The sequence below is a fragment of the Acomys russatus genome, chromosome 6 (assembly GCF_903995435.1).
Source record: "Acomys russatus chromosome 6, mAcoRus1.1, whole genome shotgun sequence".
NCBI classification, from domain to species: domain Eukaryota; kingdom Metazoa; phylum Chordata; class Mammalia; order Rodentia; family Muridae; genus Acomys; species Acomys russatus.
The window spans coordinates 74,060,568-74,080,782 of NC_067142.1; the positions used below are offsets into that span (position 1 = coordinate 74,060,568).

The 20,215-nt window shown below is 45.0% G+C and overlaps 1 protein-coding gene across 1 annotated transcript in view; it reads right to left on the minus strand.

Moving 5' to 3' along the window:
- Window positions 1-14,029, minus strand: part of Smyd3 (SET and MYND domain containing 3) — a 549,174-nt gene extending 535,145 nt beyond the window's left edge. Inside the window, exon 1 of the mRNA XM_051147983.1 lies at window positions 13,778-14,029. Coding sequence (XP_051003940.1) covers window positions 13,778-13,941 — 164 coding nt within the window. The 5' untranslated portion in view covers window positions 13,942-14,029. The remainder of the gene's footprint in view (window positions 1-13,777) is intronic.
- Window positions 14,030-20,215: the final 6,186 nt, after the last annotated feature.

Genomic DNA, 20,215 nt, shown 5'->3' on the forward strand with positions numbered 1-20,215 from the left:
TGGCACTTTAGGTTCCATTTCCAGGGCGCTCTCTGCTTCTTGTTTGTGCATCAGGGCGTGAGCTCCAGCACAGAGCCATTTTCCCTCCTATCATGATGGTGATGGACCTAAGCCCCAAATAAACCCTTCCTTCTAGAAGTTGCCTTGGTCACAGTGAGAAAACTAATTAAGTCACACAATTAAATAAATGATAAATAAATGTAATTTTTTTAAAAACTTTTAAAGAAAAAAACAAAATAAAAATCAATTAAAGACATAAAACGCCTAGATAGTAAAACCCTATCTCAAAAAACAAAATCCAGCTGGGCGTGGTGGTGCACTCCTGTAATCCCAGCATTCATCAAGGCAGAGGCAGGCGGATCACTGTGGGTTCAAGGCCAGCCTGGTCTACAAGTGAGTTCAGGACAGCCAAGGCTACACAGAGAAACCCTATCTCAAAAAAAAAAAAAAAAAAAACAAAAAACAAAACAAAACAAAACCAGGGAATGGTTGGATGGCTCAATGGATAAAGAAAGGCATTTGCAATCCCCTAAATACACATGGTAAAAAGAAGGGGGAAAACACACACACAAAACCAACCTTTCACAGCAATAAATCCCACTGTAGAGAGAAAACTGTAAACAAAATTATTTCCCCAGATCATACCAAGTTCAAATATGACTATCAACTATTTGTTGTGACCTCAATTCTGAAAACGGGGCTGCTGTTTCCTTCTGGTGAGGTGTTTGGGTGGTTTTGTTTGCGGGGGGCAGGGTGTTGGTTGTTTGTTTTAAATGAAGGAATTTTCTTGTGTGTGCATGATGCTGGGGACTGAATCCAGGGACCCTGCATGCTAACCAACTATTCTACCAAAGGTAGACCCAGTTAATAACTTGGGAGTTCTCCCTTTGTGTTTGTTTTGTTTTGTTTTGTTTTTAGGGGAGAATGGTGGAAGCTGCCCACATACTTGCATCAATATTTCTGCATCAGCACCTCAAGTTCTGGGAATACAGGTGTGAGCCACATTTTAATAGCTGAAAACTTACGTTGCTTTTCTGGAAAGTGTTTGTGTGCTGTTCCTCTTATTGTCCACCAGAGGGAGCTCTGCCTCTATTATAACTAAGATGGCAACAGGCCCTAAAGATATAAATAAAGGATATGAATGTTACATGTAAAATTCAGATCTCATGGTAAGTAGTTATCAAATAGCCAGGTTTCTAAGAACTTTAAAGGAACAAAAGTCAACTCACTTTAGTTTAATGTGCAAACAAGTTACACAGCCATCTTGACATCACATACAGTAAATTGAGCATATGTTAGAGCCTAAAATGGCACGTGGCCGGCAAGCTCCCTGCTGAGAGTGAAGCTGCTGACCCATGAACCATCATCCACAGCATCAATAACTGAATAAAAGCACAACAAATTTCCAGCTAACTCATATATAGAGACAGAGAACAGATTGTAATGGGACTGCGATCATTTGGGGAGATGGCCATACATCCTTGCACCCTGCACCCTGCACCCTGCACCCTTAAATCCCTCAGTGAGTGCTCTCTGAAAAGATTGGTTTTTCCTTCACCTATAAAACCCGAAAGAGCCTCCGCTGGGCAGGTGATCCGTAGTCCTCCTCCGGCTGTTGCCCTCCCTCCCAGTGCTTCTGTGTCTACACCTGCCCATGCTCCTCAGAAAGCATCAAAGATAGACCTTGTGAGCCATGAGGAAGAGCCTAACGTACACTGGGTGAGGCTCCACAGCAGAGCTCTTTCTTGCATGCACAAGTTCTGACTCCATTACACACACAGACACACACACACACACACACACACACACACACACACACACACGGGTGGGAGGATGTTTGCAAGATTTAGTTAACTTAACTTACATCAACAAAACCTTGGGCGACCCATATGGAAATGAATCTCCGAGTGTCAGATTACAGACAGAAGAGGAAGGGAGCACTGGAGGAAATGGGTATACTGATAGGTGGCTTTAAGCAGCAGGGTCCAAAAAATACTTTGGTGGCACACACTTGTAATCCCAGTACTGGGGAGACAAAGCTATGAGGCTCCCTGGGGCTGGGGGGCCCGCCAGGTCAGGCTAGGTGGTCAATAGAGACCCTGTCTCAAAGGAAGTGACCTATGTATGACCTACACATGTATACACATATGAGGACACACATACACATGCTTTTAAATTTTTAAATTATACTTAAGGCACTTACAGTGCACCAGATTAGCAAAAAAAAAAAAAAAAAAAGTCAAGGCTTGACAATTATTCAGACAGTAAAACTAAGGGAAACAGGCAAGTGAGACTCTTGAGAAGCCCACAACCGCACTTGGGAGCACACTGTCCTTTCCCTCCGTGCCCCTCTCCTTTCCTGCCCTCCCTCGCCTGCCTCTCCACTCACACCTACTGTCAGTGAAATGGCTACGCATGCAAAGGCATTTGCCGCCAAGTTAGCAATCTGAATTTGATCTCCAGTCACAGTAGAAGAAGAAAACTGACACCCACAAGCTGTCCTCTGACTGTGTGACACATATGTATGTATGTATATATGTATATTACTACATAGACAGACAGACAGACCGACAGACAGAGCAAGCTGTTTAAACTGCTTCTCAGTACATTCCAACTTTCCTTCATTCTGACACGTCCTGAAAATTGCTTCCACAGTGATCAAGAATCCCTGCAAACTGACTACAGTTCCATTTTGTCAGGGAGACAGGGCTGCATCACTGCCGCTGCCTCCACTGACAGCTTTGAGGTCCATGATGTTCTGAGCCTGTGAGGGGTCTCTCACTAGCTCCTTCTCTCAAGCTTCATTTATTTTGACTACGTGTACTTCATGTATGTCTGTGCACCACATGTGTACCTAGTGCCCACAGATCAAAAGTGACATGTGACCCCTGGAACTGGAGTTACAGATAGTTGTAAGCCACGATGTGCATGCTGGAAACTGAACCCAGGTCCTCTAGGCTGAGCCATTAACTCCCTACTCTGAGCCTCTTATAGACAGATCCATTTATAGATTTATCAGTGGTTACAAAGTTACTTTATGGTTTATTTCATTAGTGTTTGTGCACATGTGTGTGTGTGGTGTGTTTGTGTTTGTTTGTGTGTGCTGTGTATGTGTGTGTGTGTGAGTGTGTGTGTCTATAAGTCAAAGGACAACTCTTCAGGTCTCATTCTTCAGGACCTGTCCACCTCTCACTGGCCTAGAGCTCACCAAGCAGGCTAAGCTAGCTGGCCAGAGCACCAGCACAGGGTCCTATCTCTGCATCCCCAGCACTAAGATTACCAGTGACCATATGTGGTGTTTTCTTTTTTAACATGGGTTCTGGGTTAGGATAAACTCAGGTTCATTCTTTGTTTGTTTGTTTGTTTGTTTTTGTTTTTCCAGACAGGGTTTCTCTGTGTAGCCTTGGCTATCCTGGACTCACTTTGTAGACCAGGCTGGCCTCAAACTCACAGCGATCCGCCTGCCTCTGCTTCCCAAGTGTTGGGATTAAAGGTGTGCGCCACCACGCCCGGCCTTTCAGGTTCATTCTTGCCATACAAGTACTTAACCAATTGAGCTATCACGCCAGGCCCTATGGTTTTTTGTTGAGAGGGGCAGGGAGGTGTGTGTGTGTGTGTGTGTGTGTGTGTGTGTGTGTGTGTGTGTGTGTGTGTGTGTGTGTGTACATGTGTGTGTGTGTGTGTGTGTGTGTGTGTGTGTACATGTGTGAGTGTCAGAGGAAAACTTAGAGCAGTCAGTTCTGTGCTTCTTTTGTAAATTACAGGGACTGATCTAGGCCATCAGGAGACTCAGTGGCCCCACCCAGCCACCTCCCCAACCCTCAGCCTTTTTATTTCAGCGTTACCTGGGGTGACACATACTCAATGCTATAGCCTAACACTACTTCCCTTTTACTGAGCCCACAACTAGATTTCCTTCTTGGATTTACCCTGTTATGTTTCACCACATTTTCAGCATATAGTAACAAGTGTGTTGGGTTTTGTTTTTACTGTCTACATAAAATGACACAGACAGCCATCCTACAAAATCATTTATATGATTTTATACCCTCTATTCCCTATTTCTACTTAATAATAATCACCTTTTAAATCTCCTATGTTCCCCTTATATCAAGTGTCGAGCAGGTAGAGACTCTATGTGGTGTGTGTGTCTGTGTGTGTGTGTGCGCGCACATGCACGCATGGAGGCTGGAACAAAATAGGAACACATGTAAAATTAAAGCAATGAGCCCTTCACTCCAGAGCCTAATTGAAGTCTCTCTTCCTCACAGAGTGGAAATGCAGGAATACAATCAAAAAGACAAAAACTGGCCATGGCGCCACACCTTTAATCCCAGACTTCGGGAGGCATATAGATCTCTGTAAACTCACGACCAGCATAGTCTACGTATCAAAGAGCTGGGTGGTGGTGCCACACACCTGTAGTCCCAACAGCAGATCTCTAACCCTGAGGCCAGCCTAGTCGAAAGAGTGAGTTTCCAACCACCAGATGAGATTCAGCAAGCAAAGAACAACCCATGGCTAATTTTCTTTCTTTTTAAGATTTATTTTTATTTATTTATTTTATGTATATGAGTGCTCTATCTGCATGTACGCCTGCATGCCAGAGGAAGGCATCAGATCACATTATAGATGGTTGTGAGTCACCATGTGGTTGCTGGGGATTGAACTCGGAGCCTCTGCAACAGCACCCAGTGCTCTTAAACCGCTGAGCCATCTCTTTAGCCCCCATGGCCAATCATCTAAGGGCGTTTTAATGAGCAGGCTAGTTGAATGATCTAGAAACCTTTCCCCACAAACTCCTAGCTGCAGCATGAAGAAGTTGAGAATAGGGAAGACAGTGATCAATTTAACACCATTACCAGCCGTGACACCTGTCTAAGTCAGGGTTTCCATTCCGTGATAAACACCGTGACCAGAAGCAAGCTGGAGAAGAGTTCGTGCGGCTTACACTTGCACATCACAGCTCATCACCTAAGGAAGTCAAAGCAGGAGGAACCTGGAGGCAGGAGCTGACGCAAAGACCATGGAGGGCTCGTCTGGGGCTCCCTCCTCTGAGATGACACACAACTGACCCTTTGTCAACCTCACATACAAATCACTAAAGATAAAACCTTTCCTTTTCCTGTTAATTCCCAAGATCTCAGAATAATACATATCACAAATACATAATATAAAAAATTATTACAAACCTAAAAGGTCCCCAGCACTCTGGAAGCAGAGGCAGGCAGAACTGCAGACAGGTGTGAGCTGCCATGTGGGTGGTAGGAATTGAACCCAGGTCCTCTGAAAGAGCAGCCAGTGCTCTTAACCGCTAAGCCATTTCTCCAGCCACCCCTCACTAAAGTTTTTATGGCTTAGAAAATACAATTTGTATGATAGGTGTAGTAGCCCACACCATTAATCCTAGCACTCAGGAAGAAAAGGCACGCCCATCTCTGTGTTTGAAGCTAACTTGATCTACATAGCAAGTTCCAGGACATCTAGGCCTAAACACACCCTGTCTCAAAAAGACAAAACAAAAGACAAAGATAGCTTATGTTTATTTCTTTCTCTCCCCACCCCCACCCCCAGACAGCGTTTCTCTGCATAGCCTTGGTTGGTTTGAACTCTCTTTGTAGGCCAGGCTGGCCTCGAACTCACAGAGATCCAGCTACCTCTGCCTTCTGAGTGCTGGGATTAAAAGTGTGTACCACCACGCCTCCTATTTCTTTTTTATAAAGGCATCTTCTTTTTTTACTGATGCGTTTGTGACTGTGTGGGTGGATGTGTACAAGTGTGCAAATAAACAAGGAAGGCAGAGAGTAGCTCTGGATAGCCGGGAGCTAGAGTGCCACCCAATTTGGGTCCTCTACAAAGGAACAAAGACTCTTCAGAACAGAACCATCTCTCTAGCCATAAGAAAACATCATTTGTAATCTAAGCACGGTGGCATACACCTGTTACCCCAGAACTTGGAAGACGGGAGCAGGAGGAGCAAGAGTTCAAGGCTACCCTCGGCTACTTAGGAGACAGAAACTAGCCTGGACCACATAAGACCCTCCTTCAAGAAACAAACACATACATACATACATACATACATACATACATACATACATACATAGGCTAGAAATGGCTCAGTGGTTAAGAGTACTGGCTGTTCTCCCAAAGGTCCCAAGTTCAACTCCCAGCATCCATATGGCAGAATTACTGTCTATAATTCTAGTTTCAGGAGATCTGATACCTTCACACAGATATACATGGAAGCAGAACACCAATCAATGCACATACAATTTAAAAAGAGAAAAAAAAGAAACCAAAAAATAAATGGGACGTTTATTTCAAATGAGCATGTTTAAATAATTATTTTGAAATATTTCCGCTTCAATTTCTTTATGCTGTAAGTATCAACAGATAAGACCCATATAAACCAAACCTTGTATGCCAGGTATCATGGAATAGGCCTGTATTACCAACGCTTGGGGGGCAGAGGCCAGAAGATCAAGGTCATCCTTGGCTACATGGTGAGTTCCAAGCCAGTTTGGGGCATAGACCTTATCTCAAAAACAAACCTGCCATTGTCCTCAGCAGCTTTTTTTTTTTAAATCTTCCCACTGAATCTCTTCTTAAAATAACTTTCAGGCTTGTGAAGGGGCCGCCTCAAACAACAGCATCCATGAAGAGCGGTCACCACCAGAGGCATTAGCTGGCTACTCCCACCCCATGAAGATCAGAGGCAAACAAGAACTCCACAGATGACAGAGGATTTCCGACTGTCACAAATGACAGTGAAAGCCACAAAGAACAAATCCGAGCGCAAGGAATAAACGGGTGGGCAATGACATGAGAGAAAATCTGATGTCGCCATGACAAGGCTAAGAAATAAAAACCTGGCAGCTGATAGCTGACTGGTCCTGGACGGCTCACCGTTTGGGAGCCCAGGGTTGGTTAATTACTATTGGAGACGGCTGTACTGAACTGATCTCCAGGCACCATCCTCCACCCCCATCCCACGTCCTGCTCTTGAGCCCTACAAAAAAGCATTGAGCGGTCTGAAAGTGGAGAACAGCTTACCGCTGTCTGCAGAACAGTTCTTCCTGTCTGGTTAAGAGCATCCTCTGCTGTGGCCTTCACAGGGACCAAGTGTTTTCAGGCTCATTCTCGGGCTCAGCGCTCAGCCACAAGGTCCTTTCCCAAACCTCCTTGCAAAATAAGAGGAACTGTAACTGCCACCATGGAGAAACCTGGAAGTCATGTCCACGGTGTCCTTTCCCACCACCTAGTATTCAGTCCCTCCACTCATCCCACTACAGGTCTCGGACCCCCAGGTAATGGCCCAAGCCTGACTTCAGAACACCTCCACAGTGTCTAGCCTGTGAGGTGACTCTGCTCGTCCTCTTCCATCTTCAAGGCCTCCTTCCACAGGAGAAATCTGTAAGACTTTGGTAACTGGCTTGTGCCCAAGCACTAACAGACTTCACAAAACTGGTGATTACAGCCGGGCGTGGTGGCGCGCGCCTTTAATCCCAGCACTTGGGAGGCAGAGAGGCAGGCGGATCGCTGTGAGTTCAAGGTCCACAGACGGTATTGACAAGGAAGCTGCAGGCAACGTGGTCCTTTCTAAACGAACCACCAAATACTATCCCTTCACGACATAAACAATTACTGTCCACTGTGTGCCTTGCAAGCTGGAGTAGAAAGGGGAGACTCAGTAGGGCGTGGTGGCACACACCTTTAATCCCGGCACACACCTTTAATCCCAGCACGCTGGAGGCAAAGCTGTGAGTTCGAGGCCAGCCTGGTCTACAAAGTGAGTCCAGGACAGCCAAGGTTACAGAGAGAAACCCTGTCTTGAAAAACGGAATAAATAAATAAATAAATAAATAAAAATAAAAGTAATATGAATAAATTGATAAAATATATTTTAAAAAACAGAAGAAGAAAGGTTAGACTCAAGACAGTGGCATGGTAGGAAGACCTATAGAAATGAGATGACTGCAGTGAAGCAATTTGAAGATTTATTTTTAAATTCTCATGTATATGTATCTATGTGTATATATGCCATGTGTCAACAGATACCTGCAGAGAGCAAAGGAGAAAATCAGATCTCTTGGAGCTGGAATTACAAGTGATTGTGAGGTGCATGCCATGGATGCTGGGGATCAAACCGGGGTCCTCTGGAAGAGCAGGAAGTGCTCTTCGCCTCGAGTCATTTCTCTGGACCCCAAAGTGAAATCTCACATGCTGCGTTTAGTCAAAATAAGCCGAAAGTAAACAAAACTCATTTCACAATCAATCTCTTTTTTTTTGTTTGTTTGGTTTTTTTTGTTTTTGTTTTTGGTTTTTCGAGACAGCGTTTCTCTGTGTAGCCTTGGCCATCCTGGACTCACTTTGTAGACCAGGCTGGCCTTGAACTCACAGCGATCCGCCTGCCTCTGCCTCCCGAGTGCTGGGATTAAAGGCGTGCGCCACCACGCCCGGCCACAATCAATCTCTTGTATCAGCAGCAAATTGAAACGTGTGCGACGGCGGGAACACAACGTGAATGATTGCAAGTCCCAGTCTCATCTTTTCCTTTTCCCGTTGCTAGGCAGGCGCTCCACCTCAGAGCTCTATCCTCGGCCTCTTCACTGTGTTTCCCACTTGCAATATGAAAACCCAGAAGCCATTCCTCAAGGAGAAGAACAAGAGACACCAGGAAGCACATGCAAGGTTCTCCATTAAAAACATCCAAGTCAGACACACTAATGCATGCCTATAATCCCAGCACTTGGCCGTCAGATGCAAGATCAGGAGTCCCAGGCCATCCATTCTCAGCTACGTAGCTAATGGCAACCCATCCTGGGCTATAGGAAACCCTGTCTAAAAATAAACAAAATATGAAAAAATAAATACTTAAAGAGGCACTCATCAAAGCACTAATCGAATGCAAAGGAAAGCAAACAGAACTTTACTATAATCATTTCTGGACACTTATGAAGTGATTATTAATATCTGTTCCTTTGTTCTATTTTTATCCTCTCCTCCTTAAATGTTACAAAGTCCATGTTGGTTTTTTGGGGGCTGTTTGTTTGGGTTTTTTTTTTTCTTTTTCTTTTTCTTTTTCTTGGTTTTGGGGGCTTTTTGTTTTTTATTTTCTTTCTTTTTTTTTTTTTTAAGATTTATTTATTATGCATACAGTGTTTTGCGAAAAGAGGCCACCAGATCTCATTATGTATGGTTGGGAGCCACCATGTGGTTGCTGAGAATTGAACTCAGGACCTTTGAAAGAGCAGGCAGTGCTCTTAACCTCTGAGCCATCTCTCCAGCCCTGCTTTTTTGTTTTTTCGAAACAGGGTTTCTCTGTGTGGCCATTGCTGTCCTAGACTCACTTTATAGACCAAGCTGGCCACAAACTCAGAGATCTGCCTGCCTCTGCCTCCCCAAGTGCTGGGATTACAGGCGTCTGCCACCTACCTTGCAAGCACCAAGTCTATTAAGTAATTGCATAATAATTCAAATAAATTTTTCAAATAATAAAAGGCAGAAAAGTTAACAGGGTGTAGTAGCACAGGCCTTTAATCCCAGCAGTTGGGAGGCAGAGACAGACAGATCTCTGAGTTTGAGGCCCGGTCTACAGAGTGAGCTCCAAGAGAGCCATAGCAAATAGTGAGACCCTGTCTTTAAAAAAAAAAAAAAAAAAAAAAAAAGGGAAAGGAAAAAGAAAAGACAGATAAAGGTAAAAACAAAGTTTAAAAGTTGAGCATGGTGACACATACATTTAACCCCAGCAAAGGCAGTCCATCTCTGTAAGCTCAAGGCCAGCCTGGTCCTCACAGTGATTTCCAGGACAGCCAGTGCTACAAAAAGAGACCCTGACCACCCGCCCACCCTCAAAAAAAAAAAAAAAAAAAAAGTTTACAAAGCAATCCTGCCAGACACTCATATTACAAAATGAGAGCTAGCCGGGCAAGGTGGCGCATACCTTTAATCCCAGCACTCAGAGGCAGAGGCAAGTGGATTGCTGTGAGTTCGAGGCCAGCCTGGTCTACAAAGCAAGTCCAGGAAATTCAAGATAACATAGAGAAACCCTGTCTCAGAAAAAAAAAAAAAAAAAGACAAAAACAAAACAAGATGAGAGCTATGTGTGCCCTGCTTTAGGGCCACAAAAACTCCACAACGCATCAGCTTCTTTTCACTTTACAAGTGATAGTGGATAAAAATAAATAAATAGGCCAGCAGTGGTGGTGCACAGCTTTAATCCCAGCACTTGGGAGGCAGAGGCAGGCGGATCGCTGTGAGTTCAAGGCCAGTCTGGTCTATAAAGCAAGGCCAGGACAGGCAAAGCTACACACAGAGAAACCCTGTCTCGAAAAATAAACAAACAAACTTCCCATACAAGGAAAGGAACAGGAATACTTACCCTGCAGTGATGCACACTCAGTAGTGACGTCCAACCTCATCGAGCATGTACCAGCATTTCCCTAACTAGATTTGCAGGCTGCAGTGATTCTCAGGCAGCTTAGAACCCTACAACCACAGGAATGTGTTCCCTTGAAGAGCCTGCTGTAACACAAGTGAATTCTGAAATTATATATAGATATAGATAGGTAGGTAGATAGATAGATAGATAGATAGATAGATAGATAGAGGCAACCCAAAGCAGGCATAAATCAACTGTTTCATGTAAAGAATAAATAAGCAAGTATCATTTAAAAACACAAAGAATACATCTGTTTGAATTCAGGACATTTATTTATAACCCTGAGAAGTGCAGGCTGCCTCCTACCTCCAAGAAGAACAATTATTTTCTCAACTTTTTTGTTGAGGTACAAGTCTTGGCCTGAGCTCAGCTAATTCAAGAAAGAGAACAAGTCTCCAACAATAACTAGTTTCCAAAAGAACAGCATCAGGGTCCTATAGAAGTAAATTTTATTCTCCTGGCTCAATTGTTGTCTGTGGGGCTTACTGCTTCCTTCTGCTGCCCTAGGCCTAGTCCTGGAAGCTTCTAGCCTCCCTACAATCTAACCTAGGCCTAGAATGTTTTAGCCTCTGAGACTTTACTGCTTAATAAGCTCACCTTTACTTGTTCTTTCTGAGCTCTGGGATGGCTGGTTCAACTCAGCTGTTCTGGCTCTAACTCCTCTCCCAGCTGATTTATTTAATCTGGCTTCTCTATCAGCTGGGAATCTGTTCTGCTCAAACTAACTCAGTAATCTGCTCTAAACTTCCATCTTCACCTGAGTTCTCTCTCTGCAGCCATCTCTCTATTACTGTCCTGGTAAACTGCCTCCTCTCTCTGTAAAACTGCCTCTTAGTAAGTAGCTTCCATTTCCTCACTCTTCTGGTGAGAGTTGGGCGTATCCTACTCTGTCAAGTCTTCTTTGATTCCTCACCTTTTCTGCCACCCAATTAGACATCACTTTCAAACATGGTGCTTCCTTCTACAAAATAACTTTACCTTTGTTTGGGATTAAAAACATGTACCACCACGCCTGGACCTAAGCTTTTCTTTCCCTGATACTTGCTCTATACCAAGCAGACCTTGAACTCAGATCTGTTTGCCTCTGTCTCCTGGATTAAAGGCACGTTTGTATTCCTGCTGGATCACAGAGACCTAGAAAGTCTTTGGCTGTGATCTCTTGCCAGAATATTCCTCTACAGGGTCCCTTGTCACCGGTGCTACTGACTTGTGCTGCAGAATCCATTTACCACGGTGCAACTGAAGACACTGCCCAGACTACAGCCAACCACTGCAGGGCGATTCTGACTCGATGCCTGTCAATCTTCAGGTCAAGATTTCTCCCAGCCCGAAAGCAGTGCTAAGAACTCCCCAACAGCCTTTCAAGAAATTCCTTTTGTCCTTGAATCACCACACTTCTCAAGAGAAAAGTGATAAAAGCAATGATGTCATACTGTAAATCAGGAGGCACTGCGACCATAAAGAAAGGCTTGTGCAATTTATTCTAGAAAACGGGCGATTCCTTGTCGCTTATGACTCAAGATCAGCTCCGAGAACAATGATACGTGTGTAAAAGTCCAGTATTTCATACTAAAATCAATAAACTTAAGATTTAAAAAAAAAAAAAGGTCTCAGGTTGGAGATACGGTTCAGTGGTTAAGAGCACTGGCTGCCCTTCTAGAGGACCTGGGTTCAAAAGACCATCTCTGATAATTCCATCACCAATTTGTCATTGTTTATGGTCAAATGTTTCTGTTCTACCCACGGAGCAACACAGCAGTCAAACTGTATCTGCAAGGAGGCCTACATCATCTTTACCATTTAATGTTACAGGACACACCCACACAGGAAGCGCTCTGCTATGGAGTTTGGTACATCTACACTCCGAATACACTCAAAAGTATGTTCTGTTTTGTCTTCTAGAGATTTTTTTTCCTTTTTTTTTTTTTTTTTTTTTTTTTTTTTGGTTTTTTGGTTTTTTGTTTGTTTGTTTGTTTGTTTGAGACAGGGTTTCTCTGTGTAGCCTTGACTGTCCTGGACTCACTTTGTAGACCAGGCTGTCTTCAAACTCAAAGCCATCCATCCACCTGCCTTTGCCCTGCCTCCCACCCCATCCCCAGTGCTGGGATTAAAGAGTGAAAGACTGAAAGAGTCCTGCTCTCTCTAATTAGTCTGTGAGAAGAGGTGCATGACTTTAGGGGCCAAACGTCAAAAGGAATGAGTTGCTTTAACTATACAACTTCAAGCTGCTCTCTCCTCAGCAAGCCCTGTGCGAGTGTGCATGCCACTGCCATCGTTACTTCAGAAAAGTACAGGTAAGATTATAAGTATTTGCTAACTTTAAAATGCAAACCAAAGTCCTTAGTTATAAACCCAAAACAAGAATATTGTGGAAGCTGGGCGGTGATGGAGCAAGACTTTATTCAATCCCAGCACTCCAGAGGCAGAGGCAGATGGATCTCTGAGTTCGAGGCCAACCTGGTCTACAGAGCAAGTTCCAGGGCAGACAGGGCTACACAAAGAAACCTAGTCCTGGAGGATGCGGGGTGAAGGGTGGGGTAGAAGAAGATTGTGGGATGGATGGTGAATTCCAGCTAGATGACTCCCCACCTCTAACCACCCCAATCACAAAAAGTACAAAATCAAGTAAACAGAGTCCTTCTCCCCAGTGCATGGTGGGAACCCGATGTGTTTTGACAGAATACAAACCCTATGAATACACATGTATGTTACATCTCTATATAAACAGTCAAGTACCTTACACTGACACTGTGCTTCCAGACTTCCAAAACACTAATAAACTGTTGCATCTACGCAGAGATGGCGAGTTACATTTGTCCCCGCAACCACTATAAGGGGAAGCACACCGTGAACACTCCGTAACCTACGCTGCTAGACAATACTATTTGCATCTGTATGATTCTCATTTGATCGGCTCCTAAAGGATGGACGTCTCACTCATCTTCCTCTGCACAAGCCACACAAAATCCAGACCAGCAAAGCGCACCATAAACACCAGGCTTCTCGCTCCCTCCTCTCTCAAGCCTGGTCAGGTAGGGCCTCCGTTCTGAACCTGACGTACACACCACTTGCTCCTTCCAACACACACACACACACACACCCCTCAGCCACTTCTGATTTCCACAACCACTGAAAAACCTTGTTGCACGGAGTACGGATGTTTTTGTTCCTCAGCAAAATTACCTACTGCCCATCGCTTCTCCGTCATCTGCAGCCCTGCCTCTCCTAATTCCTACTGCAGCCCGGGGTGCTGCAGGCACACCCACAGAGCCGTGCCCGGGAGACCCAATGCCACCCGCAGAGCCACGCGCAAAGGACTCGGGCCCCCTAACTTACCCCAGGAGACAGCGATCGCAGACGACGCCACGACTCCCCTTGCACACAGTGTACGCCAAGGGGTCGGAGCGGAAGAGCAGCTCCCCGGGACGCAGCGGGGCCACGGCGCGCAGCCCGTTTCCCCGGTCGGCGGTCGTGAACTTTTCCACCTTCAGTGCCTCCATCCTTCCTCAGGTCTACAGCTCAGACCCTCACGGCGTCCTCAGCCTAGAGTCTCGTGTTTTCTGACTGCGCGCCTGCGTCCTGCGCTTGCGTACACCAGGGGGCGGGGACGAGCACTCTGGTCCTGTGAGCATGCGCAAGAGGGCCTACTACAGCCAGGGGTTGGGTGATGTCTTTCCTCCTGTATTTTATTGTGCGGTTTCTTTTTTGAGATGGAGTCTCACATAGACAGACTGGTCTGGAACTCTCTGTATAGACTAAGGAACATCTCTGTTTAGACCTCGAACTCACAGGGATCTGCCTGCCTCAGCCTCCTCAGTTCTGGAATTCAAGGTGCGCTCCACCACACCCAGCTTATTATGCTAATTTTAATGCAGAGTGGAAAAATTGATAGAGCCAGGCAGTGGTGGCGAATGCCTTTAATCCTAGCACTCAGGAGACATAGGCAGGCAGATCTCTGAGTTCAAGGCCAGCCTGGTCTACAGAGAGAGAGTTTGAGGACAGCCAAGGCTACACAGAGAATCCCTTTCTCGAAAAACAAAACAACAAAAATTGATAGGACAGTGGTTATCTGCACTTCACCACCTAAATAGAACACTTCTTACAGTTTGCAGTTTTGAATCTCACCATCTGCACATTTATGTGTATATGTCCATATTTTTAATAAACCATTTCGGAGTAATGTTTGTGGAACCATTTGGAAGTAGGTCACAATCAAGTCTGGACTCGGAAACCCTTTATTCTCCACCTCCTGAGTTCTCGGATTATGGGGATACAATTTACAAGCAGGAGCACAGGCACGTCTGGCCAGCTCTGATGTTCGAACTTACAGCACACCACAGAATTTATTTTTAAGACAGGGTTTCTCTATAATGTATGTCCAGAAACTCTCTATGGAGGCCCGGCTGGCCTTGAACTCACAGAAACCCACCTGCCTCAGCCTGGGGGCTGAGATTAAAAGTGTGCACTTGGGGGGGGGGGGGCTGGAACGGAGGGAGGGAGGGTAGGGGAATCAGTAAGTGGGGATAGGGTTTCCTTTGGGGGGAAAAATGAAAGACCTAGGGAAATACACAGTATGAGCAATACAACGATGTGAATGTGCTGAACGTATTAAAACAGTAATATTTGCCTTGCGAAATGGCTCAGAGGGTCAAGGCACTTGCCGCTGAGAATGGTGATCTGAATTCAATCCCAGAGACCCATCTTCTAGAAGGAGAGAGGGGAGTCTACTCCTGGAACGTGTGCCCTGACACCAAGTACATGTGCACATGCATGCACACATAATACACACAAGTCCAATACACATATAAATATAGTTTACAAAGTCAAGTTTTAACTTACGCTTTAATTTTCTTATTCTTTTGCGTGCTATGCATGCTATGTGTGCATGAGTTCAGGTCAGAGGACAACTTTCAGGGGTCAGTTGGGTCAAATTCAGGTTGTTAGATTTGTAAGGCAAGCCTCCTTTAGCATCTTCTTGGCCCCAAGATATCAAATATTTGCGAGCTGGGGAGATGCTCAGGTGATAAAGTGCCTGGGAAGCAAGCATGAGAATGTGCGTTCAAATCCCAAGTCCCCAACTAAAAAGAACCAGGCACAGTTACACAGGCACAGTTAGTTACACAGGCCTGCAATCCCAGTGTCAGGGAGGCAGGGGCAGGAAGATCCCCACACCACAAAAATAAGATGGGGAGTAAATTAGGAAGGTAGCCACACTGACCTCTAGCCTGCACACAAAACACACGCAAGTACACATATCTGAGTGCTCAGGAGCACATGAACGCATACATACACCACACAGAAAACCAAGTAAATAAAGACACAGAAATTAATGCTTTCTTGTCCCTTTCCGTCAGCCTCACTCCCTTGCTTTTAATGATCCAAGGAAATCACCAGAGCATGCGATAGATGATAAGCCTCCAGTCCTATAAACCCTAGTTGTAAGCTTAACACACTATTTTATTAGCAAGAGGTAAATTAAACACTGGCTATAAATGTTTAATATAGAATCAGCCAGCTCTTTGAGTAATAAACTGAGTGAACGGTTAACCAAGAATTACCAAATTGTTTCAAAACTCTTTGGTATGCATTACCAGGAAGCTAGAATTTGTTCTTACAATGATGTAATATATATTTACTGCACATGGAGCTCAAGATTCTAAATTTTCTAATACTTTTAAGGTTCAGCTTTGTGGCTTAAAGAGATGCAACTTTCAGTAATTGCTCTCTTTTTAAAAAGATTTTTAAACTTAATTTACTTTTATTATTTTTGTTAGAGGACATTTTGCCTCATATATATGTGTGTCATGTGTGTGCAGTGCTTTCTGAGGTCAGAAGAGGACAATAGACCATGTGGAACTGGAGTTACAGAGCCACCATGTGGGTGCTGGGAATTGAACCTGGGTCCTCTGGAAGAGCAACCAGTGCTCTCACCCACTGGGCCATTTCTCTAGTCCCAAATACTCTCTTCTTACAGTGCTTTAAAGATGGGAACTTCAGTGCTTTGAATGAGAGTGGCCTCACAAGGTTTCTCTAGGTAACCCTGGCTGTCCTAGAACTCCACTCTGTAGACCAGGCTGGCCTTGAAGTCACAGAGATCCACAAGGCTGAATGCTGGGATTAAAGGCATGTTGCCACTACCACCTGGCGGGAGCCTCAATTGAGATATTGCCTATATAAGATCCAGCTGTAAGGAATTTTCTTGGGTTTGTTTTTGTCTTTTTTTTTTTTTTTTTTTTTTTTTTTGGACAGGGCTTCTCTGTGTAGTCCTTACTGTCTTGGAACTTTCTCTGTAGACCATGCTGTCCTCAAATTCAGAGATCTACCTGCCTCCCAAGTGCTGGGACTAAAGACATGCATCACTATGCCTGGCTATGTAAGGCATTTTCTTAATGATTGACTGGGGAGGGCCCCACTCAGTGTGGGTGGTGCCATCCCCCGCCAGGTGGCCCTGGGTGCGATAAGAAGGCAGACTGAGCAAGTCGTGATGAGCATGCCAGTAAGCAACACTCCTCTGTGGCCTCTGCATCAGCTCCTGCCTCCAGGTTCCAACCCTGTTTGAGTTCCTGTCCTATCCTGACTTCCTTTAATGGTGGACTATGGTGTGGAAATGTAATCCAATTAAACCCTTTCTTCTCCATCTTGCTTTTGGTTATGGTGTTTCATCATAGCAATGGAAACCCCAAACTAAGACACAGAGCTTGTAGAGATTACAGGCATGAGCCAACGCTCCTGGCTACGTCATTTTTTTTTCTGACTGCAAAATTATTGGTATTCCTATAACAAAGGAAGGAATCTTCCCCTTTAGTTCTCTTATCAACCTTTCAGCACCTTGATTCATCTAAAAGAGAATTGTATGGCAGCTATTTCATTTTCCTGGATAAGACATTTTTCTCTTGAGCTGGGCAGTTATGGCATACTCCCTTCATCCCAGCACTTGGGAGGCACAGGCAGGAGGACTTCCAAGTTTGAGGCCAGCCTGGTCTACAAAGCGAGTCCAGGACAGCCAAGGCTACACAAAGAAACCCTGTCTCAGAAAACAAAAACAAAAACAAAAAAACTGTGTGTGTGTGCTTGAAGTGTGTTTACTTGGGTATGCATACCAGAAAGGAAGGTATGTGGAGGTCAGAAGACAATTTTGGGGTGTCAGTTTTTGTGCCTTCCACCTTGTTTGATGCAGTCTCTTGTTCACCAGAGTGTATGCCAGGCTACTGGCCTGAGCGCTCATAAGGCTTATCTCACTGATCCACCTCTCCAGCTCGGAAAAAAACATGAGATACAGGCCAAAAGGCTGAGAAGCAAGAACCACGCCCTAGATGCTTATTTGGCTTGGTGGTGGTGGCACACACCTTTAATCCCAGCACTCTGGAAACAAAGGCTTTCAGTTCTGAGTTCAAGGCCAGCCTGGTATACAGAGTGAGTTCCAGGACAGCCAGGGCCACATATAAAAACCCTGTCTCAAACAAACATCGCAAGAACAAAACAAATAGAATTAATAAAGGGGTGGCACAGTGGTGTGAATAGGAACGGCCCCCATAGACTCATGCTTGAATGCTTGGCCCATAGGGAGTGGCACTATTAGGAGGTGTGGCCTTGTTGGGGGAAGTGTGTCACTGTGGAGGAGGGCTTTGAAGTTATGTGTGTTCGAGCTATGCCTAGTGTGGTACACAGTCTCCTGCTGCTGCCTTCAGATCAAGATATAGAAGTCTCCATTCCTTCTCCAGCACCGTGTCTGCCAGCGTGCTGCCATGCTTCCCGCCATGACGATAATGGACTAAACCTTTGAAACTGTAAGCCAGCCCCAGTGAAATGTTTTCCTTTATAAGAGTTTCCGTGATCATGGTCTCTCTTCACAACAATAGAAACCCTAACTAATCCTTCTACAAAATCAGACTTCCTCGCTAATGACTCTAGCCTGTGTCAAGTGGACATAAAACTAGTCAGCACCAATGTGTTTCAACTAAAATCTAGAGATTTTTCAATGACCCTGATGTCTAGTCTGGGTTGCCAACTTGACTACATCTGGAATTAACTAAAACCCAACAACAGAGGGCACAACTGGGAGGGATTTTTGCTTAATTTGATGCAGTAGGAAGGCACACCGTTAACCCAGATCTTCTTTTTTGTTTGTTTTGGGGTTTTTTGTTTTGTTTCGAGACAGGGTTTCTCTGTGTAGCCTTGGCTGTCCTGGAACTCACTTTGTAGACCAGGCTGGCCTCGAACTCACAGCGATCGCCTGCCTCTGCCTCCCGAGTGCTGGGATTAAAGATGTGCGCCTCCCCCCCCCCCCCCCCCCTTCCGCCGCCAGGCAATCGAGATCTTTTGAGCTAGGAAAACCAATCTCTAATCTGAACCATACATTCTGCTGGGAGCCTATATAAGGACATGGAAGAAAGCAGCTTTCACTCTTTGACCGCTTGCTCTCACCTCGCTAGCAGGTCTTTTCTTTTTTTTGGTTTGGTTTTTAATCTGTGTAGCCTTGGCTCTCCTGGACTTGATTTGTAGACCAGGTTGGCCTCAAACTGACAGTGATCTGCCTGCCTCTCTCTGCCCAAGTGCTGGGTTTACAGGTGTGCGCCATGGTGTCCATCTCAAGTCCTTTTCTTCACTGACATTAGGCACTGGTTCTCATGGCAAATCTCTATCCCCCAATATTCATTACAATTCATAACCCTAGCAAAACTGTAGTTATGAAGTAGCAATGAAAATACTTTTCATGGTTGGGGGAGGACTCACCACAACATGAGGAACTGTATGAAAGGGCTGCAGCATCAGGAAGGCTGAGAACCACTGCATTAGTTACTTCTTCAGGATTCCAGAACATCCTGAAGGCCAGTTGAGGCATCTAGCCTTGTGCACTGAACAACTACTGGATTCTTGGACTTCCTGTTAACAGCCAAGCACTGTTGGAGCAGCTGGACCACAGCCTGTAAGTCATTCTAATAAGTTTCCTTCCTATATATGCAGAGATTCATTCTATAAGCTGTTACTCTAGAGAAGCCCAAGCAATACAATGACCTAACATCTTTCTTATTGCTTCTCTACTTTAATTACTTTGCAGCACACTGGGATAAGAAATGTCTAACAAGCATCTATTATAATTGTTAAATTGTGACGACATTATCACTTGACTGTGATTAAGTAAAACTTGTTGGCTCTGTTTCTTAACACTTAGACTTTATTATACAATCCAACAATCCTATACAAGAGGGAAAAAAGGTTAAAGGGAAACAAGAGTAAACCTTCCAGTATCTGTTCCACGGGACGGATCCCCAGGTGTCTCTGGCTTGTGCCCTGGTCCTTTCCTGGATCCACGTGTACTCATGCTCCAAATTTGTAGCCTTCTCTCCTCTCTGCCTGTGTCTCTCTCTCTCTCTCTCTCTCTCTCTCTCTCTCTCTCTCTCTCTCTCTCTCTTGTGCAATGGCCGGACTCCTCCTCAGCATCCTGAATTCCGGACCCAGGATGGCTCCACTCAGTCTATCACAATGTCAATCTCAGTGGGGTGTCCGTGGTGTTTCCAAGGGCCTTCATCTGGGATAATGCCTACAATCCTTCCCACAAAAACTCATCATCTTTATCCCATACAAAGTCAGCACAACCCCACAGAACAGGAGAGCAACTTACTGCTGAAGGCTGCATCTGCTCATGTAACACCGTGGTTCTAGGCTTAGAATCCCCCAAAAGTTGCAGGGCATGGCAAAGGGGCAGCTGTCAGAAACAGAGGGTGGTTCTTCCCCGCATTTTGCCTCCGAGGCAGCACCCAGGCTCTCCTAAAG